General features: G+C 38.0%; 2 protein-coding genes across 8 annotated transcripts; one reads left to right on the top strand and one right to left on the bottom strand.

Moving 5' to 3' along the window:
- The first annotated feature begins 1,809 nt into the window (after window positions 1–1,809).
- Window positions 1,810–16,183, top strand: LOC131322269 (B3 domain-containing transcription repressor VAL2). Of its 5 annotated transcripts, none has more exons than XM_058353522.1 (13): window positions 1,810–2,136; window positions 2,286–2,412; window positions 8,972–9,113; window positions 9,249–9,350; window positions 10,014–10,666; window positions 11,257–11,353; window positions 11,465–11,639; window positions 12,091–12,167; window positions 12,425–12,736; window positions 13,256–13,305; window positions 13,957–14,070; window positions 14,156–14,223; window positions 15,149–16,183. In XM_058353522.1, exons 2-13 carry the CDS (start codon window positions 2,300–2,302, stop codon window positions 15,928–15,930), a joined length of 2,685 nt encoding a protein of 894 aa, XP_058209505.1. In that variant the 5' UTR covers window positions 1,810–2,136; window positions 2,286–2,299; the 3' UTR covers window positions 15,931–16,183. The 5 variants fall into 5 exon arrangements, with proteins under 5 accessions (XP_058209505.1, XP_058209506.1, XP_058209507.1 ...); XM_058353523.1 differs by having other exon boundaries at window positions 1,810–2,106; XM_058353524.1 differs by having other exon boundaries at window positions 1,811–2,136; window positions 9,014–9,113.
- Window positions 16,184–19,416: 3,233 nt separating this feature from the next.
- On the bottom strand, window positions 19,417–23,778 carry LOC131322735 (probable serine/threonine-protein kinase PBL1). 3 transcript variants are annotated; one of them, XM_058354157.1, is made up of 5 exons: window positions 23,527–23,778; window positions 22,017–22,703; window positions 21,090–21,347; window positions 20,716–20,835; window positions 19,417–20,175 (listed from the first exon to the last, which is right to left on the bottom strand). In XM_058354157.1, exons 2-5 carry the CDS (start codon window positions 22,656–22,658, stop codon window positions 19,594–19,596), a joined length of 1,602 nt encoding a protein of 533 aa, XP_058210140.1. In that variant the 5' UTR covers window positions 22,659–22,703; window positions 23,527–23,778; the 3' UTR covers window positions 19,417–19,593. The 3 variants fall into 3 exon arrangements, with proteins under 3 accessions (XP_058210140.1, XP_058210141.1, XP_058210143.1); XM_058354158.1 differs by having other exon boundaries at window positions 22,017–22,697; window positions 23,527–23,766; XM_058354160.1 differs by lacking the exon at window positions 23,527–23,778 and adding an exon at window positions 22,965–23,085.
- Between the last annotated feature and the right edge of the window lie 3,887 nt (window positions 23,779–27,665).

Raw genomic sequence — 27,665 nt, forward strand, 5'->3', positions numbered from 1 at the left:
TCCACAAATATCTAAAGAAATCAACCTTGCTCATGATTTATGTTATAGTTTTTTTTTTTTTTTTAATAACAGGATATTTGAGCTAATTTGTCCGTACCTCGACTAATTTCGGGGCTTTGAAGGTAACGACCGGACATAACTTTTAGTGGCCCCAACGCTTTAAATATTTGGCCTTCGTGGAAATAGAACATGTAATCTAATTAAGGAGCACTTATTGTTTTTCATAAACACTTGGCCAAATCTCATAGTAGTTTTTTTTTTTGAGAGGTGCTAAGCGCGTACATATCCTTTTGGGTTTCGAAAAATGATCGGAGCCGCTAATTTTGTTTAAAATATTTTGTTTATGGTCCTTAAAAAAAATAAGCTTCATCCGGTATCGGTTAGAGCATCTACGAAATGTCCAACTTTGTCCTAGAATTCAAGCTTGAATTCTAAAGCAAAGTTGAATATTTTGTAAACGCTCTTACTGATACCGTATTGAGCTCTCTCTTTTTTGTAGGGACCGCAAAAAATATATTTTAAACAAAATGAGCAGCTTCGATCATTTTTGGGATCCAAAACGAACCCAAAAAAGATATGTACGCGTTGATCCAGATTTTTAATCTGTACCATTATCCTTTCTGTTTTTTTTTTTTTTTTGCCATGGTCTTGGGGCGGTTAATTAAAGCGTGAAACAGGCAAGTGAATGGGGAGATTATAGTACTGGGGGATATATATATATATATATATATATATATATATATATATATATATATATATATATATATAGGACAAAAAAGGGGATAATTTGGGATCCATATTGCATTTGATGTCTGAAGCGCCGTATTTTTAAATGGTTTTTTTTTTTTTTTACCTCTAATTCTAGAAAATAAAAAAGTAATTCACTTTTTATGTTTTATATAGTACTCCCTAGTTTCGTGATTATGTTTGCTCTGGTTTGGTTGGTACTCGACCAGCAAAATGTCGTACCTAAAGAATATTTCAAAATCCAAAAGTCAGTGATAATTTATTTCTTCTGTTTAAGCAGATCTTTGTTCTTAATTAAATTAGAAATCATTACAGTAACAAACTACTACCGTAATAGGGAGTAGAAATTATAGGATTACTACTAATAATAGGACGACTTCACTTCTGTTCATGTTGTCCTGGACAACTGTACCATAATTACACATATCTTTTGTCCACAACCATAATTACACATAAAATTTGGAAGAAAAAAAAAACTATAAAGATTTAAAATTTTAAATTTTCAAAAGAAAAAAAATTAAGTGAAAAGCAATTGGCAGATTGCAAAAAAGGCAACCACACAACAAAATAAAACTTTCTCATGCCAAGGTGGTTTCGCAATTGCAAATAAGGCAATTAATTAAACAAATGACTTTTTCTTTTGTTTCATGTGGTTTTTAGAGGGGGAGAATGATCTAGTCTGGTCATCAAATAGATAAAATTGACTCATATTCATGGTATTTAATACTTCCTGTTACTAGGTACTATTATATGGTGTTCGTGTCAAAATATAATTAATCCAAATGCTTTATGTCGTGTTGAGTTTAATTATGTTAGCGTGTTCTGTCTGAAATTCTCACTGCTGCTTTTGACCGAATTAAGATAGTAATTGACCAACTCTGTTTACAATTTTTATATTAACCCTAGAATGTTTATACGACGAGTTAATTACTCCTACAATACCGAATACGCGCGTAAGCATGAAAAATACTCCTAAACGCCATTGACAACCTTAATGAAGGTGTTTTTTTGTTTTGTTTTTAAAAAATTTTTAAACTAAAAAACCAAAACCAAAAATTCAGGAAACAGAGGTTAGTGGGAAAAAGAAAGGTGGGGGAGTGTTCGCCTAGCCTTGAAGCATCATCGTGCATGCATTTCTCTGCATCTCTCTCTCTCTCTCTCTCTCTCTCTCTCTATCTTTGCATGCATATCTTCTTCCCCCAAAATCTCCACTGCCGATCCAACTCTCCCGTCACCGGGAAACTGACGTAATCCCGGCCGGAAGATTTCTCCGGCTCAATTCCGACGATCGAAAAGCCCAGGCTTCTCAAGTCGAGCAAGTCCGCAACGCCAACGCATCTGAACTCAAAGCTGTTACTTGTATGTAGCTTCGTGTATATATAACTTAAGGTTAGCTGTATTTCTTCAGTTAACGTTTACAATACATCTCGTGAAGTTGACTAATTTAGTGTATACATCAGTGGTTTTGATGTGTTTTTTTGACAGGGGACTGGTTAGGGCTTTTTTGAATTGAATTTGAGTTTTTGTCAATTGGACAGGTTTGAGCTTAGGTATGAGTTCGAGGGTTTGTATGAACGGTCTTTGTGGGGCCTCGTCGTCGAGTGAATGGAAAAAAGGATGGCCTTTGCGATCTGGTGAATTTGCCAATCTTTGTGATAACTGCGGGTAAGACCTTTTTAATTTTTTTTTTTTCAGTTTCTTTTAGTTTGAATTTTAGGTAAATTGTTTGGATATCTTCAACAGATATGTGTCGTTTTTTTGAGGTTACAATTTGCGCCCATGTTCATTCTAGATTTTTGGCTGTGACCCATCTTCACTTAACCTCTCTGAAATGTAAAACTCGACACTTAACCACTTAAACTATACGAATCCTAGATGTCAAAGATGGCATCAATACGAATCCTAGTTGTCAAAGATGGCCTCAATCGAAAATCACAATTTACCTTCTCGCCCGTCACTCATTAGCCACCATGATCTTTCCAAGTTAACCTTCTCCCATAACCTCCCTAGAACTATTACTTCAAAAACCAAATCTAGTCACCCACTCAAACGAAAGCTATTCCTACGCCAATCACTTCCTATCCCACGATCGCCAATGATTCTCCCACAACTGGCCCCAATAGTTAGGTTCTTTTGTTCTCTCCTCATCCTCTTCTAATTCTAGGAATTTATTACCTCAGATGAAGAGAAAAGGGTGGTGTCTTCATCATAAAATCTTGTTTCTCATGTCATGTTTTACTCACATGACAAGTTCTGTCCAAAATCCCAATGTTTTGCTAATGGAAGGAGTTTATTGTCACCAGATGAATACTTTAAGAGGGTTAAGTGTTGAATTTCGAACATTAGGGAGGTTAAGTGAAAATTGGTCATAGTGGAGCGGGGTTTAATGCAGTTTACCCAAGACTTAACGTGTGATTCTATTTTGAGTGGGAATTTTTTTTCTAGCCCTATTCTCATCCCCCTCTTTTAGTATCCATGGTATACCAAAAAATTCTTCATAAATCTACAAACTACCCTTTTTTTTTTTTCTTCTCATCACTCACACCTTCAAGTTTTGAATCCAAGCCAACGTCCACCACAACCCACAATATCACCAACCATATCTATCTCTCACAATTCTTCCTAAGCGCACCCATGGTTTTTAATGCCGGCCGTTACATATCATATCGATCGGTCGATACGCAACATTTTTTAGCCTTCTGATGATACCCTGCACCAATATTTCGGTGAGATGGAAAATCGTGTGTGCATCGGCTGGTTCCGTTACGCGTCGGTCTGTTTCTCTGATTCACTGACTGAGTCATAGCCGTTATCGTTAATATTGGCACTTAAATTTTTTTTGGTCAACAATGATTTTAAAAAATTCACGACATCGACAAACGATTCCTATTACATATCGTTCAATACTCCCGATACTGTTATATCGCGTCTGTTATAGTTACGTGAACTGAACCTTGAGCTGACCACATTATCAACCAATTAGCACCGCTCTTTCCCACACCCAAATTAGTTTTGCTCCGATTGGAGGTGGTGAGAGTGATTAAACGTTGACGAAATCATTCCGTCTAGTTCTATAGTTCCAAACAAGTTGAAATTGTTCGAATGGCGAAATCCAAACAAGTAGAAATGGTTTGAGCGTTGAGATCCGAACACTCTGAAATGGTTCAAACGTAGAGATTCGAACAAGGGTTTGGATGCTAGAATCCGAAAAATTTGAATTGGTGCGGACATTGAGATTTGAACAATCTGAAATCACTTGGACATTGATATCCGAGCAAATTGAGTTCGTTCAGACATTGAGATTCACACAATCTCAAAATGGTTCAAAATCGTTCGGACATTCAGACATCAAGTGCTCCGGAGAATCGAGTTGGTTATATTCGATGTTGCATGATGAATAAAATAAACATGTATTGTTCTTAGAGATATTAGAGATAGGAGAAAGTGTATAGGGTGTTAATTAACCCTAACACAGAGACTTGTTATTTATATTATGTCATCTTTTGATACTAGAATACATTGACCGATATGGGACAAGAGAAATAACTACTAACGATAGTCTAACACTCCCCCTCAAGTTGGAGAATAAATATCACACAGTCCCAGCTTGTTACATAGCAACTCTAATCATGCCTTGAACAATGAGTAAGTAAATATTTCAGCCAATTGAGCACCCGTAGACACGAATGGAGTAGCTATCACACCATTAGTTAACTTCTCGCGCACTAGATGACAATCAACTTCAGTATGCTTTGTCCTCTCATGAAATACTGGATTAGATGTAATATGAATAGCGGCTTGGTTATCACAGTACAAAGGCATGGCAAAATTGAATCCTATCTCCTCGAGAAATGACTGCAACCATACAATATCACATGTGTGTGCCATTGCTCTATACTCTGCTTCTGCACTAGACCGGGCAACTACTGTCTGTTTCTTACCCTTCCAATTGACAAGGTTTCCACCAAGAAAGGCACAATATTCAGTAGTGGATCTCCTATCAGAAGGTCCTGCCCAATCGGAATCATTGAACGCCTCAACGTGTAAATGTCCACTGGCTCGATAAAACAAACCACGTCCTGGATGTGACTTAAGATACTTCACAATTGTAAGAACCACCTCCCAATGTGTACAACGAGGAGCAGACATAAATTGCCTCACCATACTAACCGCAAGCAAGATATCTGGACGTGCAATCATAAAATAATTTAGCTTACCAACAAAACAACGATACTGATCAGGATTTGAGAGCAGCTCCCCCTTGTCAATACACAATTTGACATTGGGATCCATAGAAGTCTCAACAGGCCTAGTTCCCAACAAACCAGTATCCTCAAGAATATCTAGCACATACTTCCTCTGAGATAAGCTAATACCTTCTTTGGATCGTGCCACCTCAATACCTAAGAAGTACCGTAGTTTTCCCAAATCCTTGGTATGAAAGGCCAAACTTGAGAAGGCTTTTTGGGTGGTCATGGAAGTCGTTTGACGGTGGAGGTGGTCGTGGTAGAAAAGAGATAGGTGTATGAGGATGGGTTTTGGGTGGGTGGTGGTTTGAAGGTGGGGGAGAGAATGTGTGGGTACTGAGTAAAGATAGGAGAAAATTGTAAATTGTGAAGTTAGGTGTGGGTATTGTGAAAAAGGGGGGTGAAAAACGAATTTCCCTAATTCCTGCACTTAATTTTTAAATTTAATGAATTCCAAAAATGTCCTTATCTTCCACATAACCCTAAACCTAATCTTTGTACACCATTCCGCTGCCCCTGTCAACCTATGCTATGGACCATTCAACTTGCTCGTCATATAATGTCGTTAATTGCTTGTTGGGACCAGAAAACTAGCTCAATTATAAGGGACAGTTCTCCCTTTATGATTTCCATTCAAGCTAACAAAATTGTTCTAGCGATACAGACACTAATTTAACAACTAAACAACTGCTACAACAATGACGGAGAGAGGTCTTGACCTAACCTGATTCATCATATTTTATAGCAACCGTGGAAATGTATATGGCTGGCATAGCAAAGCTGAAGCAATTTGCAACAGTGAGAAGAGATCCTAACCTGATTCATCTTTCTTGTTTTCTCGCAATGAATATGGTTGGTTCACGAGGGTTGGGGTTGGGCTGGGTCAATTTCCGATGGTGGTGGCTTATGACGGGAAATTAGGTTTAAGTTTAAGCTAAAGATGTGGGCATTTTTTAAATTATATTAAAGCTTACGAGTTGGTGTGAATAGAAATTGGGCCTAGAGAGAAATTTTCAGGGTTCTAATGGAATCACCCTTGAAAAAACCTTCTCTAATCCTTTGTTGGTGCTTTCTAAGGTAATTGTATGCAATTCAATTTTAAATTCTACTAAGAAATATACCTATTCTAGCCTAGCATAGCTTAGGGATGAGGGGATGGGAAAAATATGGAAATCCAACTGCTGGCCTCACCAATTGGGGTGTGAGGGGGACCAACCATTAGGCTAACTCCCTTGCTTGTTTGGAGCCTCGACATCATAATGCATTTGTTTTATCGTATTCTTGCTCCCAAATGTCATATTTTGAATGCTGAAAAGTGATACCCGGATATGCTTATTGAAAAGAGCGAACTTTTTCACTTATTGCTTGTAAATCCTCCACTCTTAAATTATTTGTCAAAGAGGGGTGGGTTTTCAAATGCACGATAGTTGCAGAAGCTCAGGGCCGGGGGAGCGAAGATATAGAGAAGAGTCCATGGCTGGAGCGCCTATTACTTGTGGATACTAAAGATTTTCTCTGGCTTTGTAGGTTTAATTTTGTTGCTTTGGATTAATTTGTATTAGAGTTTCTATTCTGTCGTGATAGGAACGATGCTTAGACAAAGTTCTTGCATTGATTTGCGTGAGAGCAGATCATCACCCCTAGTAGAAGATTCCTACCTAAACAATGGAAGTGTTTGGGGATTTTCTCTCAGTTGGCAAAAATAAAAATCGTAGTAATATGCGTGTGCAAGGTTGGAGCTATGATTCCGGCTCAAAGGTGCTAAACTTAAGCAATAAATATTCATTTTCTTAGACAAATTATACATACATCTATCCAGAGGAGCGTAGCTAGAAAAACCGGGAGGGGCAAAAATAGGTTAAACCAACTTCACATGATGGATTTGATGATGGCACAAAATGTGATAAATTTTACATTTTCAACTGTATATTGCGCACAACTACAGAGAGTGGTGAACTACAAGTGTAGAGAAGAGAGTAAAAACGCAGAAAGAAAGAGAATTGAGATAATATCAATAGAGATAGTAATAGTAGCATGAATGGAAAGAGTATGAAATGATGGATTTTCTTTAGCAAATTAAACTTCAAAAGAGCAAACAAGAGTTTTGTCGAGGCATCAAAAGAAGAGATGGGTTATAAAAGATAAAGGGGATTCAAATGAACTTTTGGAGGGTCAAATTGAAAACATGTTTAATTATCATGGGCAGCACTATAAATCTTGATAACTCGAGGCTGACATGTAGCCCTCCTGGTCCCTTTGTAGATCCTCCATAGCCAAACCGTTAGTCATCTTTATATGCATTTATATGCACTTCACCCATGCAAATATCAAATGTATACAATGTCTAAAGGTTTCATTGTGGACTCCAACTGACTTGGGAAGCCCACTTATGAATAGACAGCAGGTGGTATCCTTAGCAAAAAGTTAACTACTTGCGTTCGATTGACTGAAGTTTGATTCTTACCAACGGACTCTCAGATGAAGCGGGTAAGCAACTCAGTGAAAGTTCCCCCTTTCTTTGGAACCCCTGGCTTGCTTGTTCCGTGAGTGGAATTACAATCCCATGAGTGCTAGTAGCTGTACGTGTGGGAGAGGCTGTTAGAACTTCGGCCTGATTTTTTTTGGTGTCGTTACGTCATGTACTCGGTCTTAAATTTGGATGTTCCTGCTTGTGCCCGGAGAGAGAATGGGCACGATTCCCCCTCCCCCCGTTCTACCGTCCAAAACAGGCCGGCCGTTCTAAGTTCAGGGGTTGGGTCGGATAGGACCAGACCAAATCGGATTTGATCGTAGCTTCGAGTTCTGGTGCTGTAGTAGTTGTCAAAGGCGTGCCTACGTGCAAGGCAAGGTGAGGCGCACCCCCAGCGACTTGAAAAAGGCGAGCAAAAAGCACAACAAAGTGACAAGGCAAGAAAAGCGACTAGGCGCAAAAAAGCGCGCTTCTTTCAAATCGATCAAAAAAGCGCGTTTTCTTTCAAAAAAGTGCACAAAAAGCGAGCTTATTTCAAAAAAGCGCGCAGAACACAATTATTATTTTTTCGCATAGGTGCGCCTTTCTTCAAAAAGGCGCGCACCTCTTGCCTCAAGCATACTAGAACTTTGCACCTCGGTGCGCCTTTCGCCCTTGACAACAATGTGCCGTACCGCATCCAGACCGGAAAAGAGGGGGACAGCGAACCTCCTGCCAAGAGGCCAAGGTTGCTTGCTAACTCTCAGCCACTTGTTAGAAGGAAGTTCGTCATTGAACAAATCAGCAAGTATTTTTTAACAATATGCCGCTGCAAGCTGCAAAGATTTCATCACTGTATTGCACCAAAAAAAAGAAAAAAAACCTTTGCCTCCTAGAAAGAACCACAAATGGTAACTTTCTTTGATATGGTTACAATGTAAGTCAGTTCCACTAAAAAAAATCTAAACCTTTAGATTTGCAAAAATCAATTAGCAAGACCACTTTTATCAAGCATGCTATGGGATTCTATTTGAACAATAAAGGTGAAAACCTGATCCAACAAGAGTTTGACGTGCTTGATGTGCATTTGAAAATGCAGAAATGAGGTAACTATAGTAATCTAAATGACACTGAGGAACAAATCATGAAATCACAGCTGGTAGAAGGAGTTCCCGTAGATATTGTCGTGTAAATGTGTTATACTGCTTGCCAACCCTTTTCCATGACATCGTACAAGACGTTACACATACATATTGGAGTACCCAGGTGAAGTAGCTTGGGTCCATTTCTTGAATCTGGCCAGCCGTTTTGCATACTAATAAATGAGGAGGTTTTTCCTAAAAGCCTAAAGAGAATGAAAGCCTAGATATGGCAAGACTCCAAAACATTTTTGGCCTCAATGTGGGCTGTGAAGTACCTGTTAGGTTCAAAGCATTCTACCTCTTTAGACCTTTGTTGGGCATCGTCTTGTTTTGAGATTTTCCTTCTTGACCATGGTTAATGACATACTGCTAATTATCATTTATAGGAGAGCATGGATTTTTTTCCTAATGAAATTTCTTAAACGTAGCATCTGCATTGACTCCAGGCCTGTTTATGAACAACTAGTCTTCTGTGACACGTTCCATACAAAAGATACTGGCTGGAGGGAGTGCAGTTCGTGTGGGAAGGTCAGCCAATGAAGTGATTATTTAGATTTATTTTCTTTACTGCCATCACCCCTACTTTTCAGTCCCTAGGCTAGTGACAACCTCACTCATTTCTTGTTGCTGTGTTGAGAAAATCGAAATTGATTTCATTGGCAGCGCCTTCATTGTGGATGCATTGCTTCCAGCTCTTTGCTTGAGCTACTTGACAGTGGTGGGGTGAAATGCGTAGGGTGCACAAGAAGTTCGGGACTTCAACCTGTAAGAGCAACTCACATATGTGTTTTTAGTTTTCTGTCAGACAGCACAAAGAATTAGTATCTTGTTATAGTTTTTGTCATATGCACTATGTGTTAGTATTGCTAAATCTAAACTATCATCTTTTATCTATGGAATTGCGATATGCATGGGCATATTAATGGTGTCGATTGTAAACAAATGAGCGTTTGAAGTGATAGAATTTGAGAGATTGGTAATCTAAAGGCTCCAGTTTTGAAGTGAGACAGCTGCACAAATTTCGTTGACTGTCATCTCTATATAATTCTCAAATCAGAGTTATTAATTAATCTCTTCGAAATGGTAGGGTTGAATATAAGATGAAAATACTCCATTTGTAAACGCCAGGTATCCCGATGTTTGTCAACATCTTTGGGGCCTCTAGTCCCCTTGTTTCAACCACAATGGAAGAAAAAAAAATGATAATGTTCTATAGTTAACCTGCCATTATAGGCTGACAACTTTCCTGTTTTAAGATTTCTTTGCAAGTTTTTAAATTTTTTCTGAACAAGTATCAGTTGGTTCTTTGTTGCTATATTGGACATCACTACAGTAAGATTACTTTTTGTTCAAAATTTTGGGAGATTTTTCCTCCTGATACATTGGTAAGACTTTCTTTTTGGTATTTATGGTGCTCCTCTCACTCAGATGTCAAATGATGAAAAGCCTAAAGGAATCAGCATGTCAACAACGAATGGTGATGGTGAAATGCGATTGACTTCTGTAGACCATCAAGTGGATACCAGTAATGGTGAAATAAATCGGAAGAGGCTGGAAAAGAGTGAAGAATGTAATGCCTTGAAAGAGTTGCTTCCAACTCACATTGATTTTGCGAATGGTGAACGAACCAAAGAGGAAGAAGTCTTCCCTTCTCAAGCTGAAGTTGGAAACACAAGTTCATCTAATTTCAATCAAGCTTCTGATGGATCATCTGAATCAGCCAAAGTAGACATATGTAGAGAAAACATGGGGATAAAAGACATGTATGGATCGTTGGCTCAGACAAATTTGACTATTGCCTTGGCTTCTCCTTCAGGAATACCAAATCCCTTTACTGGTGTAGTTGTTGAAGAGAGGAATTTAGGCAAAACAGTTTCTTCCTTTCATCAACTTTCAAGGTCTCGCCATCTTTTGCCAAAACCCCACAAGTCTGCCCTTGCTACAGGATTGGAGATAAATTCTTCTATGGGCTCACATATACGTGTTGCACGGCCACCTGCTGAAGGACGAGTGAAGAATCAGTTGCTTCCTCGTTATTGGCCAAGGATAACAGACCAAGAGTTACAGCTGATATCTGGGGAGTATCCATGATTTTTGTTATTTTGTTACATTGTTATGATTCACCATTATCATCTACTATTATACAATCTACGGAGCATGATACGGACATGGGACACGGAGACGCGAACACGTCATTTTTCCAAATATTGGAAAACTTGCTGGATACTATTTTTTTTTTGTTTGTTTATATTACATATATCCTGTGAATTTATTTATTACTTCCATCCAATCAGGATTTTTTTTTCCATTTAATATTGACTTTTAGAAAATTCAATCAACAGGCACCAAGTACTCATGAACTAAGCATTCAGCAATTTCAACAATGGCCCATGTTTCAAAAATTACATTATGACCTCCTAATGTGTACTTAACGTGTACAAATTGTGTCCAAATGTGTCCTAGTGTGTCTGACTAAAAAAATTCAATTCATATTTACAAGTATTTGACATGTGTCTGGTGCATGTTGTGTGATGTCATGTCCATGTCTGGCATATGTCAGACATGGGTACGCGAGGTTAGTAGTTGTGTCCCTTCTAGTATAGAACCATATTGTCGTCATGCTTTTATTATCATTTGTGACCGGCAATTCCTTAATTATCTTATCTTCAAGCTCGAATTCCACCATTGTGCCATTGTTTGAAAAGGTTCTCAGTGCTAGTGATGCTGGTCGAATTGGTCGTTTAGTTCTCCCAAAAGCATGTGCTGAAGTAAGTTTACCATTTTGCTATTGGTATCATACTAACTGTTTACTTTTTGAGTTGACCTGGAAGTTTTCGTGTTGGAGCTGTATTTATAAGTTAAACTGGATCAATATGCAGGCATATTTTCCACCTATCTCTCAGCCAGAGGGCCTTCCATTGAGGATTCAAGATGTAAAAGGCAAAGAATGGGTTTTTCAGTTCAGGTTTTGGCCCAATAATAACAGCAGAATGTATGTTTTGGAGGGCGTAACCCCTTGCATACAGTCCATGCAATTACAAGCTGGAGATACGGGTATCATTAGTTCCCTTATTTACTGATTATAAATGGCATTCACAATCTCTTTGAATGGTTGTAATAAGAACTGCTCTTGCCAGGGCTTTAATGGTTTTGAAGCTTTTCGCTCTTGTGTAATGAGTAAATATCTTACATAACTTGTTTGCATTTTGTCAGAGTTTGGTACTTATCAGATACTATGACTATTTTCACCATGCCCCTGCTTTTCTCCTTTCTAATATCTCATTGATCCTATTCTCTTGAAGACTAGTGCCTTATGCAATGTACTTGTTGATGCCCCCGATCTAATGTGATCTACAACACAATATCTAATGTCAGAGAATTTCGTCAATTACCTGGTCTTACATATAAAGGGTCATGCCAGTCATGAGATAATGTTTGTACCCTTTTGTAATGCAGTCTTTCTACTCTTTATCAATCCTCCATTTTTTTCGCCCTTTTTTGGCAGTGACGTTCAGCCGCAGGGACCCAGAAGGAAAACTTCTAATGGGGTTTCGAAAAGCATCAAACGCTATGGCTATGCAGGTAATCGCCTTTGTGGGAGTTCTTCTTATTTTTCTTGAATAAGTATTAGTCTTCTAATATTTGCATCCACATACTCGTAGTCACAGCCAGTTTTCATGTCGGATCACCTGAATAATATAATTTTGATTTAGGAATTATTAAATATACAGGCCACTCATGTATCTCTCATAGCTAATGTTGCTTTTTCTAGAGAACCTTTCTTTTCGGGTGTTGTTGAGATTCTACCGATAATTAGTGGTTACTCTGGCCTTCTTCAGTCGCTAAAGGGAAGCACAGATCCCCATCTGAATGCACTGTCAAAACATTTGAATTGTGGGGATTTCAGCTGGAACATCTTGGAGAAGCATGGAATTGATCCCAAAGATGGTTTGCAGCCCACGTCAATGCTGGTACCAGAGAGAAAAAAAAGCCGAAATATAGGGTTGAAAAGTAAGAGGTTGCTCATTGATAGCCAAGATGCTCTGGAGCTGAAGCTTACCTGGGAAGTGGCACAGGACATGCTCTGCCCACCCCTCAGTGAGAAGCCAAGCATTGTCTCTATTGAAGACCATGAATTTGAAGAATATGAAGTAAGAATATTTTCCCCAGTACTGGAAATGCTTTTTACCTTTTTCGGTTAAATGATCTTTTGTAAATCCAACATGCGCTAGAAATGAGGGATCTGTAGCAAGTGTGTCACTGTAGAGCAAGTCCTAGATTAACTACTTAAAGTTATCTTGGAATTGAGCAATTTATACATTTTTCTTGCACATGCCTGTCCTTTTCAGACTTTACATGATTGCTCATATTTAAAAAACCGTATTGATTGCTCTTATCTTATTGGTAGATCAGTGCACTCAGTTATCATGTTGATTTATTGGCATAAATGCTCCTTTATGAAGTCAGGTTTAATTTCCCTTGTGAACTATTTTATGTTTGTATCCCTTTCTATTTTAAAATTTACGGTGGTTGCACAAGCATTGGTAGCCGAAGTAGCTTCCTTTCAGAAGCCAGCAGTTGTAGAAATTGGTCACTGAAACTATAATTTTTCTGAATTTTGAATGCTGCCTTGTAGCTCATGTAAGGTAATGATTGATTTGTTTCTACAGGAACCCCCCGTTTTTGGGAAGAGTAGCATTTTCACTGCCCGTTCATCTGGGTAGGTCTCCATAACCTATCATAAACAGTTTTCGAATCAGGAGTTGAGGCATAGATGCTGAAATGAATCTAATAATTTAAGGAGATTAAATTATTTACACCGCCTGTGTAAACATTTGTTTCCTCTAAATCAATTACATTGTGCCACGTTGCCATGTTCTATTAATTGGGACCACTGTTTTGATGATGTGGTGCAATGTGATTGATTTGGAGGAAACAAATATTTACACCGCCAGTGTATATAATATATTCTCTAATTTAAGATGCTTCCTGGATCATTTTAACAGAAATTCTTTCCTACAAGTTGGTTAAAGACCTAAACATAACTTGTTGGAAACCAGTCTCTAAAACTATTTGTTACATGTCCTACAGTTTGCGATAAAGCAAGTGCACTAAGTTTGCTTGGTCCTTCTTTACTGTTGGAACATTTCTTGGACAAAATAGCAGGAGCAACCAATTAGTTCATTTGGCTTATTTTATAGATCTTTGATGTTAGGCAATCATTAATAGGGCTCCATTTACTGTTGCCACTTAGCCTAAGTCATCGTAGTCTTACGCAGTCCTTATCTCTGGTATAGCTGTTTGAGAAGACCTATTTTTTGGGCGATTTGGTTATATATCAAGCGCTGACCTGATAATGTTGATCATCCAGTGGCCAAGAGCAGTGGACTCAGTGTGATAGTTGCTCCAAATGGCGAAGGTTGCCAGCTGATTTTCTTCTCCCTCCTAAGTGGACATGTCAACACAACATTTGGGATCAAAACAGGTCAGTTTTGTGTTTTTTATACAAGAAAAACTTCTGCAAATAAAACAATCAATGGATGTTTTACGCACCAATTTGGTATCTTCAGGTGTTCATGTTCTGCACCAGATGAATTGAACCCCAGGGAACTTGAAAATCTTCTCAGAATGAACAAAGGTAAATGCTTGGCATCCCCATGTTTATCCAGGTTTGTTTTTTGGAAGTGGCTTGTGCATTAAGGTATCAGTGGGTGGAGTATGATGGTCAGGAGGTTTCGGGTTGACATGTGTGGGTCAATGTGCTATTTGCATAGTTGTGATCAGTATGATACTGGGAGCAGTAACTGATAATATGAAGACATTCATGTATGCAATAAGAAAACCAGATGTAGTTGTGAGTAGCTTGCTTAAATATGCTGAAGATAGGGTATGATAGCCTTGAAGTCAAACAGAAAAAACTGGAAACCAATTGAGCTTCTAGAAGACTTCATATTTTCAGTGATTGAAACTGAGAGCCTTCCAAGTATTCGTGAAACTTCCTTCTGGTCTTTGTTATTATCTGATGCATTGTAGGGATCGAAGTGGAATACTATTCAAATTGACAAGTAGTACATTCTTAAGCATGAAGTGTGGCGTGGTTGTGAGGTGCCTTGTATTTACTGGTAATCTCAAAGTTACTGAAGAGGGTCTCTTACGGAGGTGGGGGGCTGAAGCCTTTAGGCGGTATAGGCCCAAAAGTTTGGACTTGGAGGCATATATTATGTGTTTTCGAGTAGGATTTTGCTGTGAGAGCATAATCAGAGCATTGTATTCTTAATGACGAATAGTTTATTGTTCTTCCTCTCTCCATGCATCTTTTGTCTCTTTAATTTTCAATGTTCAAATCACGTGTACTGGTGTTGGGGAATAGTGGTGTATGTAATGACTATTTATGTTTGTTTCCACATGATCAATGATGCTATTGAAGCATTATGCATTTAATCTACTCACTGAAACTTTGTTGTCTTTTTTTTTGTTTTTCTGAAGTTGGAAACTTTGTTTTCTAAATGTTGTTTCTTATTGAATTATTTGTGATATATACTAGCACTTCTACTGTCACACAGATTTCAAAAAACGGAGAACAGCAACGAACCATAGGTCGTTGCAAGAGCACGAACCTTCAGACCTAGAAGCTCTAGCCAATGCTGCATTGCTCGGAGACAATGCAAATGACCCAACTGCTGGTTCAGTTGCAGCCACCACCAAACACCCAAGGCATCGCCCTGGATGCTCTTGCATCGTGTGCATCCAACCCCCCAGTGGCAAAGGAAAGCATAAGCCAACATGCACATGCATTGTGTGCATGACGGTCAAACGCCGTTTCAAAACCCTGATGACGCGGAAGAAGAAGCGCCAATCAGAGCGTGAAGCGGAGGTAGCCCAGAGGAATAATCATTTCATATGGGGCAATTCTACTACTAAGGATGAATCAGAAGTAGACAGCACCATCAGACACCATGATGCTTTGGAAAACAATGGCATTTTTCCAAATGAGTTTCAGTTGGGGGTGCAAAACAACTTGGATGCAATTGGAAAGGAGCAATTAGATTTGAACAGTGATCCGGAGCGTGAAGGGCACTTTCGCCACCAAGGGTCAACTCGCGTGAGCATGATGAGTCTTCTTCAAGTGGCAAACCAGCCTTTGGAAAACTATTTGAAGCAGAATGGTCTTACGAGCTTGGTTTCAGAGCAACAAGGGAGCTCAGGATCGCAGTCACTTCCACAAGGCACTAATGGAGAGAGTGAGGGACGGGTTCACGAGGATCATAATAGTGTTGCCGCACCTGTGGCTCAAGAGGAGAACAGGGACGATGAGCTTGATCAAAGCCAAAATGATCCTTCCTAGTATCCCTCTTCCTTGCTTCATTTTGTTTTTTGAGTGGTTCTCTTTTTTTATTTCTTCGCTGTATAGTAATTTAGATGATTTCTTTAGGGTTTTCTGGAATATGAGTGCACACATTAGTTGGAGAGGGCAAGTTTATTTGTCTTACAGTTTGTATAATACACAGATGATATTTGTAACTTGAGGACTGCGCTTTGGATTTGACTATTGGCGAAGCTAGAATGTGACCATAAGCCCACTGAACTTTGTTTGTTGAGGTTTGTGTTATATGGAGAAAAAAGTGATAGAAGTGAGGACTCAAATTCATGTATTAAGGGTTTGTTAGTATTTAGTAGTTTAGAGAATGAATGAGACGTTCATTTGATGTGTGTGTTAAAATTTTGTTAGAGGTGTGAAAATATAGTGGGAAGTGCAAACAGTACTACAAAACTCTAGGGCTGGAAATGAGCTGATAAATGAACCAAGCTACTCGACTTTGAGGCCACGTTCATTGTCAAAAGCTTGTTCAAGATCGTTGTTACCTAAACGTTCTAAACTTGAACATTTTTTAACACTCGTTCCAAGTTTTCAAGCTTTGTTGATGCATAAGATTCAAGCTATTTGAAACTAGCTTGTGTTGGGCTTGATAAAAGTTTGTTTGACATCGACTCGTCTCATAAACATGCTAAAGCTTGAACATGTTTTTAAACTTGTCAAGTTTTTAAAATAAACTTAAACAACGAATTGCTCAGCTTGCTCATCACCCCTTCGAGATACGGTGTAATACAACAAAAAAGAATGCTAGCGAACTCTATTTATAATCATCTGTCTCCTCCCCCCTTTTTCTCTCCGTCTCCCAACTCTCAATACTGGGTTCATTAATACAGTTACAATGACAAAGAAAAGGGGCAATTAATTTCAATGTTATTGATGGAGCGAATTACGAGCTATTTATAGGGTAAAATGTAACTTTTGACCGTACGTAATACATGCACCCATAAAAGTTGGATGCAGATTCTCTAAGCTCTATTCTGCATTATCAATAGGACAATGGAATCTCTGTGTGGGGTTCTGGTTATGATCAGTGGTGTTTGGTTTGGCTCCTAGTTCACTCCTGACTGCTCCGCTCGTTCTCCTCCTTTGCTCCTGCACCAAGTAGGGTTGGGAAGGAGAAGAGGAAAGTATTAGTGGGTGGAAACGGCATACCTCTTTGGGGTTTTTATCCTTTCCTTATATAGGCCTCCCTTGACTTGCTTGCCAAGCAAACGCGTGGAGGGCACGCTCGGTAACTGCCTCGGATGACGTCGTATATGACGCATCGGATAAGGCAGTTATTGAGCACATAGCCTGAGCTGGCTGTAATGATGACACTCATCACGTGCTGTAATCGTCTTGCCCTATGTCACGATGACGTACATGGCCAAACGGCCCAAATGGTTAGGTGCACGTTAACAAGGCTTCCTCTATGGATCACGTAGGTTGCCCCCTGCTGGATTCAAGTCGGTTATAATTGAACGGTACTGTCCGAACCCCAAGCCAAATGAGCTAAAGGGACCCCAAGCATGATACCCAAGCAATCCAGTCGGCTGAGCGGTACGATCCGACCTGGCAGTCCTATCGTCATGGTAAAGTCGTGTGAGTGTATCCGAGCCAAGCAACTCGGTCACGGTCTGAACCATACTATTCGGGCCACTACAATCTCTTCTAAAAGAAATCAATCCTTTCACGGCGGTCTGCGCGACAGTAGCAGCGTTTCATATCCTGATCGAGTTGTTTAGGCAGGGGTTTGTTTAGGTGTGATGGCACGAAGATAGACAGCATTTGGGGTTTGAGGGTGTTTTTAGGATTTTGTTGGCCTTTGACCAATGCTTGGGTCTCGGGTACCTATGGAGATTGAGTAATTTTAATTTTCTTGTGCCCTTATTCTTTTAATCTCTGTAATTTTCAAATTTAGTGATTAATAAAAAATTTTGCTGATAAAAAAAAAAAAAAATCAATCCTTTTGCTATTTCAAAGGCAACCACAAATTATTGGTTTCGGATTGTCTATACGACTCACTTTCTTTCTTCTCCTTTTTGTTCATTTTTCCTTTACTGGATTGTCAAATGGACCGAATTGACTTGGACACCAACTGAATTAGACTTGACCCTGGGACTTTTCATACGACTCTGGCTTCGAAAACCATACTATTATATGATCTTATTCAAACATTAATTAGAAACAACATTGGGGAAATGAAAGCAAACACTTTTGACCATTGCAAACCTTGCAGAGACTTGACTGAGACTCATCGATTAGAAACTAGATCTTTCGATTCGGAAATGGCTTTTATCCACATTCGTACAAAGGGACACACCATACGCATTCAATACTTCATAACAAACATGAAAAAAAGAATCATAATATCACAAATAAAATCCAAATGTTCATATCGTAAGCACAACTATCTAGAACCTTCCATCTACATATCTCAGTAATTACACTACAATAATTCGCAACTAATACCACAAATCCTCATAACTTTGATTATGGTAGAGGATGAGTACCATAGATTTCTCTCTTCCTTCTAGAGATAAGGAGCTCAAAGAGAAAAAACCAAAAGTCTAAAAAGTGCAATAACAAACTTCAAACTTCTAAACAGGACATCTATTAGTAAATAATCCTTCACAATTACCACTCATCTGTAGAACAACAAATGCTTATTTTTTTTGAACTGCCAACAACAAATGCTTATTGCTCATCCTAATACTAATAGACTTTAGAGCCTTTGTTGGCCAGACTAGTTTTTTGGGATTAAATTAAGAAAGAGGAAAGGGGATTATTTTATACTTGATTTGGTTGGTGGTGTGTATGTGTAAATCAAATTGGGTGGGTGATGAAAAAAGATGCCAATTTAGTTGCTTGACCTCGAAAGTTCTTTTTAAACCCAAGTTTTTGAATAGGGAGGAATAATTTGGTAATTCAGGAAGTGAAACTAATTATGGACAAGGTATACTATGTCGATAAATAGTTCGGCTGCAGAGAGACTATTTAATCATTTGAATTAGCTAATACGGGTATGTGTGCAAACTGCAGTGTGCCAACCAAACACCGGATTAACTAGTCTAGGCAATTTGTTTATCCGACTAACAGAAGGGCTCTTATCAACTAAAACTAAACCCACTTACCTAGTCAAAGCCTTGCTAATTTTTCCTTCTCCATTCCCATTTGTAGGGTTTCAGTTTTAGCCTTTAGGCAACTGGAGTCTGGAAAACTATGACAATATTACATTCATTTGAATATTTAGAAGGAAACTGATTTTCGCGCTCCATTTTTTACTAATGGCGCTTTAATTTTAACGTAAAGTTATTAGTAACTTCATGAACAAGTAGAGCACCATCAGTAAAAAGTGGAGCACGAATATCAATTTCCTATTTAGAAACAAGTACTTAGTTTCTAACAATTGACTGTTCAAAGTTCTATCAAACGAAGAAGATAAGGTACGTACGAGAGAGCAAGGAGACAAGAGCGGGGCAATAACACAATTATTAAACTAATTGAACTCAGGATGGACAGGTTTTATCTACAAAATTATACCCAATTTAACTTCCTGATGAATGGGAAGGTGGGAAAAAAGAGAGAACCACATCTTTATCTTCTATATTTAGCTTGTACTATATGCAAACAAAAAAACCCCTCTATTAACAATCAACGCCCTTTAAGACTTGCTCCACGAACCATTGATGATGATGATGATGATGATTTCCGGCTTTCCTGACGATCAACTACATCCAAAGATAGAGTGGGGGAGCAAGTACGAGGTGGGAGAGACATCGGTGGTGGGTGTGGTGGAGATGCTGTAATGATGCCATTAAGGCTTAGAGACTTTGACATATGTTTACCGAAGACAGTTCCAGGTTCTTGCAATCGAAACAGGCATGCATACTTCATGTCCTGTATTGTCTGCAGATGCTCGACAACAGTTCTCATGGTGGGCCTTTCTGATGGCTCCATCTGTAGACATCTTTGGGCTATATCGGCTACTGTCCGAGCTGCTTTGGCCGGGAAACGGCCTTTGAGCTGTGGGTCCATGATAAGTGACAGCCTACAGTCATCGGCCAAGAAAAGCCGGCTCCACTTAACTAAGTTCCTTTCTTCCTTGGGGTGACGGCTATCACGATTTTTCCGGCCAGTGAGCAATTCAAGAAGCACAATACCAAAACTCCAAACATTACTCTTGGGAGTGACAAGCCCCCTCTCCAATGTTTCCACTGAAAGATTTGCCAGTGCCTGCATAAAGAAATTAAGAAGAGAGAAGTTACTACACAGATATCTAACAAGAACTTCAAAAAAAATTTAAGAACCGTATGGAATCAAAGACACCAGGCAACAAATGGTGTTGAAAATAACACTACTAGGCATTGAGCAACAATCATCCATTAGTTTCTCTCTCCTTCTTCTCCTTTTTTTTTTCTGAGAGATAGAATGTTAGCACCTTACTTCTGTAGGTTAGATTACTACTATGAGCCCTTGTCAGCACAAGCAAATATTCATTTATGCGTGCATATACAAAACAATGCACCCACGAGAGAGGCCAACCAATGAACACCAGGGCTTTTAAAGGCAAGAGCTCCCATTAAATAACTTAAAAGGCATAACATTACTTTCATTCTCTCTCATGTTGAAGGACTTCATGTCTGTGTAGGTATCACCATAGTATACTTGTATAGGTTACATTAATTGGAGACTGGAGTAGCACTCCAGTATATTGTCACCCCTTTATTGAAATTAGAAAACCAAAATGCAATCAATCAATTAAGAAACACTTACAACTGAACTGTTGGAGCTTTCAATATCTGGGACGTGGTTAATGCAACCATATCCTGTAAGCTTTGCACTAAAATCTTTATCAATCTGTATATTGGCCGTTGAAAACTCATTGAACATTGCCTGCAAGTACAAGGATAGTGTTTAATGAAAGTGAAAACTACAATGCAACACAGCCTTTGCCCGGGAAATAGGTGGCAGGTGCACAAAATTAAGAATCTTCAAACAATCTCCCACCCTACTTATTTTTCTTCCGAAAAAAGTACACACCCCGTGATTTCATATCCCAATTCCTAACACCTAATACTGCAACTGAATACTGATCATTCCATTTCCGTCACATGAAACCTAATACTGCGGATAAGAAGTCTAAGTACCTGGAAAGGCCCTTCCTCGTGTAAGAAAGTGAGGCCTTGTGCTGCACATAAAGCAACTTTCATTCGAACATTCCAACTGATAGGTGGACCATCTGATCTCCCATACAAAAGCTGGTCCAGGCTTCCATGAAAAAGCCTCTCATAAACCAACACTTTGTGCTCGGATCCATCGCGTGCATGAAAACCAATCAACTTACAGAGATTAGGGTGTTGCAAAGATGCAAGAGTGTTTACCTCGTTCACAAATTCCTTCAAACCCTAAAAGAATACTGGAAAGGTTAGATTCTCTCTCGAAGAACAACAAAATTATAAATATCTCATCAAGTGCAAAAAAAGATAAAATTCGGCAGCATCAAGTATATATCAGTATCGCAATAATATTCTTGTTATTAGCTTGAATACAAGATTATCGAATGGCGCAAACGGCGAAGAGTGGCTTTTATTTTCGACCGACCCACATATGTTGCCATATAAGCAAGTTTCTCACCTACTAGGCTACATAATCATTGTCAAAAGCATATCATATGTTGCCATAAGCAAGTTTCTTACCCACTAGGCTACATAATCATTGTTAAGAGCATACTTCTATTGGATTAACGGTAAGCTTTTAATGTTATAATACCCCTTTAATATATATGCATAACTATACATCTTCAGTTTATCACAGAATCTTTTACAAATCACAATTCTATTGAAATCACAATTCAGAGAAAAGCCATTTTTATTCACGAGATTTGACAACCTTGGTGTGGACTATTTAAGTGTGAGCACTCCCGCATTTCAGTAGCAAGCTTTTGAGGTTGAGTTCCGCCCAAGATCGCATAAGAGCACAATGTAAATAGAAGGGACCTCAATTTCATTTTTAGCTATGTAACAAACGGATGACCCTTAATTGCCAATACACTGAAAGACCAAATCAAGTATTACCTGGGTGGATGGGTGAAGGCGATTGACAGTTGCTTCAAGTTTTTTTGAACCAGAAGCATCATCCCCAAAGCAAGCTCTATACATCACAGAAGAAAGTCCTTCTGACATACAATGTTCTGGAGAGAAATTGTGGCAGGCAGCTGCTAGTTCTTTGTAGGAAAAGTTCCGTAGAATTCCAGAAGGAGGCAGTGGCAGTGGCCCAGAACCATTGAGTGTGCCACTAGAAGTTGCCGACTTAAAGCTTCCCATACTCTTCAGAGCGGAAGCATTGTGAACGTGAAGAAGAGGTGATGGAAGAGGAAGAGGTTGTGGACTAGGAGACCGACGTTCCTTCATTGATCCAGTCTGACTCTTGGATTGTTCATGTTCCTCACATTCCATTGATGAAAGAGCATCTTGTTCTGCTGCACTGAAGCTCGAAGGGGCAGAAAGTGTCCTAGTTCTATTGCCTGTTACTTGGTTTATTGGCTGAACCGGTTTCACTCTGGTTCTAAAACTAGGTGGTGCAGATTGCAAAGATCGGGTTTGGATGAGTGGTTCAGGCAATGTGGTGGGTGAATGTTCCTGCGGGTTGATGCGTCTCGTGTAAGTAGTATGCTCAGATTTTTTCTTCTTACTCTTGAAAACTGAGAAACAGCCCATCTTATGTTCCAAATTTTGAACTTAACTGGGTGTTGGTATCTGTTCCTGCCAAATGAAACACCAAACTAAGCATGCATACAACACACATGAGGACACAAAGCTTATGGTGCTGGACAAAAGAACCAAAGGGCCTGCATGCACAGACCATGTAGCCAACAAAATGAATTTCCCAAGCTGTAAAGTAACCAACTAACAATTAGATGGATGCATTTGGTAATATGAGTTACGTATAGCTAACACCCAACTTCCCACAATCCTTAACTTAAACTATGTTAAACCCCAACGGATTGGCCTGGTGGTTAGGACCTGGACTTAGAGTTTGCTCCTTCCTAGATCTCTGGTTCGAAACCACAAGGTTATAAGAATTCTTATGAGGCTAGTCCATATAGGGCTTTGTTCCGCATTTAAATGGCCCCCTATGACAGTTGAATTTGTCCTGAAATTAGTTAAGGTGAGCGTAACATGAACCGTGTATACCTGAGTTATCTATAAAAAATAAAAAATAAAAAAAATAGAGAATTACACTAGAAAATTAGATAATAATAGCTCAGATATTTGGTCACTAGAGCCACTCGGAACAATAAACCACGAAAGATTTAAAAAAAAAGCCTTAAAATTTCACCAAATGAACCAAAACCCCGTTACAATTAACAACGATAAACGAAAATTCCGTAACAAAACTGTACCTATCCAACCGTGACCACTTGAAAACATTTCCTCGATTAAACAAATATCAAAGCATTACATTTCCAGTGACAAAAATTAAGTACAATTCCAATTTTCAGATTTTCCTTATGAACAGATGAGTAAAATGGCTTATAAAAAAAAAAAAAAAAAAACAGATGAGTAAAATGAGGGCAAGTTAAACCTGATAATCTTCCTCTGCAGCTACTTTAGATCTTTCCTACAGTTTGTAAGAATCGAATTAACTTTGCAATTCAAATCAGTGATTTGATATGAGAGCAATAACAGGTCAAAAACAAATCTGAAAGGAGAGATTTTCGAGAGAGAAAACGAAGGTAAAGATGAGAGAGAGAGAGAGAGAGAGAGAGAGAGAGGAAAAGATTAGGGAGCAATGAATGAATTTTGGGGAGGAAAGGAGCTGAGAGAAGCATTGGTCAAACCAAAACCAAGCAGGGCCCACATCTTTGTTTTCAAGTAAAGAAAGGGGTTTGGTTTGATTATTGTTGCTGTGTAAAGAAAGTTGGGAGAAAACCTAATGGAACTAGGATTCACTGCGATTGGTTTGCAATTTTGAAATTTATTTTTAAGATAATTTTTTTTATAAATTTACATATTTTTTGGTCTTTGGTAAATTTTTTAATATTTTGAATTTTTTTTTACTTTTTAATAGATGTACGTTATGTACATCTAAAAAGTAAAAAACTTGACAAAATTCACTAAAGACGAAAAAATACGGATGACGAAACAGTCAAAATTTTTGAAGAGATTATTTTTTAGGAGAGAACCAAACAAAGTGAGTCCTATGATACATACACCGGAAACATAAAAATATTCATGAAAAAAAATTAACAATTCAAATTAAACGGTTTGGATTCAATCCTAATTTTTCATGTTCTTTCTTAGACACCTTCATGTTTCTTTATTCATGTATATATCCTACCAAGTCCTGGAAGAAAAACAAATGGATTTCTCATTCCACTTTTGACATTTTTATCCTCAGGATTCTTCTCAGTATAAATTTTCTTTGCCTTTTTCTGTTGGAGGGGTAGGAATAAAGCAATTTCACTACAAGGCTGATGAAGTTTTACCACCAAGATTGAATGAGATGTTTTTTTTTTTAACTCAAAGTGTTCGAGTAAAAACTTTCGAGTGATTTGATTAATCTTGGGGATCAACATGGAACTGTAATAGTGGCAGAGTCAGGATTTTGATTACAGGGGGCCGGATTAATAGAGATATATTTTTTTTTTTGAAATGTATACTTATTTATTTCATGAAGTTTTTGTTTTTCAATACATTACATTTGTACATTCTAGCCTAAATGCAGTTAAAATATACAAATTATTTTTTACTAGTATTTATGAAAGAAATGAGAATGTAAAATAACTGGGTTTTTATCAAATCAAGAAAAATTATTAATAATATTCAAAATCAAACATGTACAAAATAAAAATTTTAAAATTGGAGGGTTTGGAGAAGGTCCAAGGCCACCCCAGACCCCAACATAGCTTCGCCATTAGGCGGTAGATTACTTAAAGTTGGTCTAAAACATGGTATGGTCTGATTCTACCAAAATTTTTACGACCTACGATATAAAGTTTTGAATTAGATCTTAAAGTAGCGCCGAATTTTTTTCAATGTTCAAAAAGTGGACAATCGTACGACATATAAATGGGTATTGATATTCATAATCCATATTATCAAGAAATAGGAGTAATAATAATAATACTACAAAGATGCAACAATATTATGTTTCTCGAGTTTTTCAACGCATCGATCAGCTCCTTGTTGAATAGTCAAATAAAATACTATCAAAACAAAACATTCAATTCTATAGGATATTACTGTACTTGCGTACGTACTATCCTAAACAATTTATTTAGTATTTCTTATCTTATCTTAGAAACTTAATAAAAGTAAGGAGTTTATAAATGCAACTGCAAATTTACTGCACGTAATCTTTCGCTAACTAAAACCACAAATCTTATTAGAATTTACTACATACAACCTCAAAATACCCATCATCTTCCAAAATTATCCTTTCCTACCCCTACCACAACCCACCCTCCCTCCATTCCCCTTCTCTTTTTTCTCGTTCTTTACTCAGACCCCCTCAGTTTTGAAACTCAAAACCCCACCACTATTTCCCTTCTCCTCCCTCGCTACCCGTTGTTCGAACACCCCCTCCCCCCTCTCCAACCCAAGCACCACCACCACACCACAGCACCGCTGCACTGCAGACCACCACCTCCATTGCTAGAGAAGAAGTATTTTGACCCAACAAATGAAAGCAATATGCATTTCGAACTTGGTCTTTGGGATTAGATTCATTTGCAACCAACATGGTGGTTGACAAGGAAAAGGTAGCCACGGATGTTATAGTTTTGGAGCCAAAATTGCAGCAAGCGAAAAACTCTTCCAATTTTTTGTTTCTCTCTCCTGACATTATCAGATTCTAAAGCTTGATTATATTCAAAAATTTCAAACTCTAGAATCCGAAATTTATAGTGAATATCAAATTGTAGAATTTGAAAAATATATCATATGTTGTAAATAAAAATACGAACTAATATACCTCCCCGAGGTTTTAAATGATTTAGATATATAAGTACGAAATTAGCAAATAGTTTCAGATTCTTGTAATCGAATGTTGTTCAATGTAGTGTTTGATTTTTTGTGGATATAATATATGGAGAAAATTCATATTGTAATACCTGAAATTTATGTAATATTTCGACTTCTATAATCCGAACAACACTAGGTGGAAGGAACCGGGAATAACAGCACTACGGTAGACCCACCATCAATTCTAGAATCTGAAATTTCACAAATATTTCGAACACAAGAACTCAAAATGATACAAAAATTTCGGATTCCAAAACTTGAAATGTTACAAAAATTTCGGATTATAGAAGTCGAAACATTACATAAATTTCTAAAATTACAATATGAATTTTCTCCATGTATTATATCCAAAAAAAATCAAACACTACATTGACCAACATTCGATTACTAGAATCTGAAACTGTTTACTAGTTTCGTACTTATATAGCTGAACCATTTAAAACCTCTGGGACATATATTAGTTCGGATTTTATGTACGATATATGATATATTTTTCGGATTTTACAATTTTATATTCACTATAAATTTTGGATTCTAGAATATGATATTTTCTAAAAAATTTGGATTCTAGAGTTTGAAATTTTTAAATATAATCAAGCTTTAGAATCTGATAATGTCGGGAGAGAGAAACAAAAATTGAAAGAGTTTGTCTTTTGCTGCGGTTTTGCCTCCAAAACTACAACATCCGTGGCTACCTTTTCCTTGTCAACCACCATGTTGGTTGCAAATGAATCTAATCCCCAAAGGCCAAGTTCGAAATGCATATTGCTTTCGTTTGTTGGGTCAAAATACTTCTTCTCTAGCAATAGAGGGAGAGGAAGAAATTGAGATTTTCATTGAGAGTTGGGAGGTAAGATTTAGAAGGTGGAAGATGGACTGGGTCAATGGTGGGAGGTCGAGGTGGGAGCTCCTGGTTTTTCAAAGTTTCAACTATGGTGGGAGGGAGGGAGGGAGGGAGGAAGATCGGATGGAATTGGAGGGTTGTGTTGTAATGGTGTGATTGTATGGATGTGGTTATATGTAGTAGATTTAAGGACATTTTTGTCAATTCCATTGAGGGCATTTTTGTCCAAATATTTCTTACTTAAAAACGGGTCGTATGCATTAAATTCGCAGTTGCATTTATAAACTCCCTAAAAGTAATACATATAGCTAATTCAGTAACACTAAATGTCACGCCCTCGATTTTTAACATAAATTAACAATATTATTTGAAATACAAAGTCCTCACAATCGTACGTACATTATCCCAAAATACAGTGCAATTTCCAAACATTCACAAACTGGCTTACAATTACAACTTTTCAAAATAGGAGTTTCATAACAAGCGGTTTGTTTTACAAGAAATATAAAGTACTCTCCAAAAATAGCTTCACTTGATATTGCCAGCATGCACTTCAAGCACTCCATGACCATGACCTTCAATGAACCTGAAATGATAGGTTGAGCAAACATATGCCTAGTAGAATATTCTATGCTCAAACTATATGTAAATTTGATGAATCATGCACCATGAATGAGTGAATATTGACAGATACGCCCAAAGTATGAGTGACTACCAACAAGCTGCAAGCTATAGTCTAAGGGTCCTATACTTCACATAAATGTCACTAACCGTTTGCTTCTTTGACTAAATACGTTAACAAACTCATGTCATTCCACACATGTCCATAATCAATTCATAATCATCTTATTATT

The sequence above is a fragment of the Rhododendron vialii genome, chromosome 4a, assembly GCF_030253575.1.
Source record: "Rhododendron vialii isolate Sample 1 chromosome 4a, ASM3025357v1".
NCBI lineage: Eukaryota > Viridiplantae > Streptophyta > Magnoliopsida > Ericales > Ericaceae > Rhododendron > Rhododendron vialii.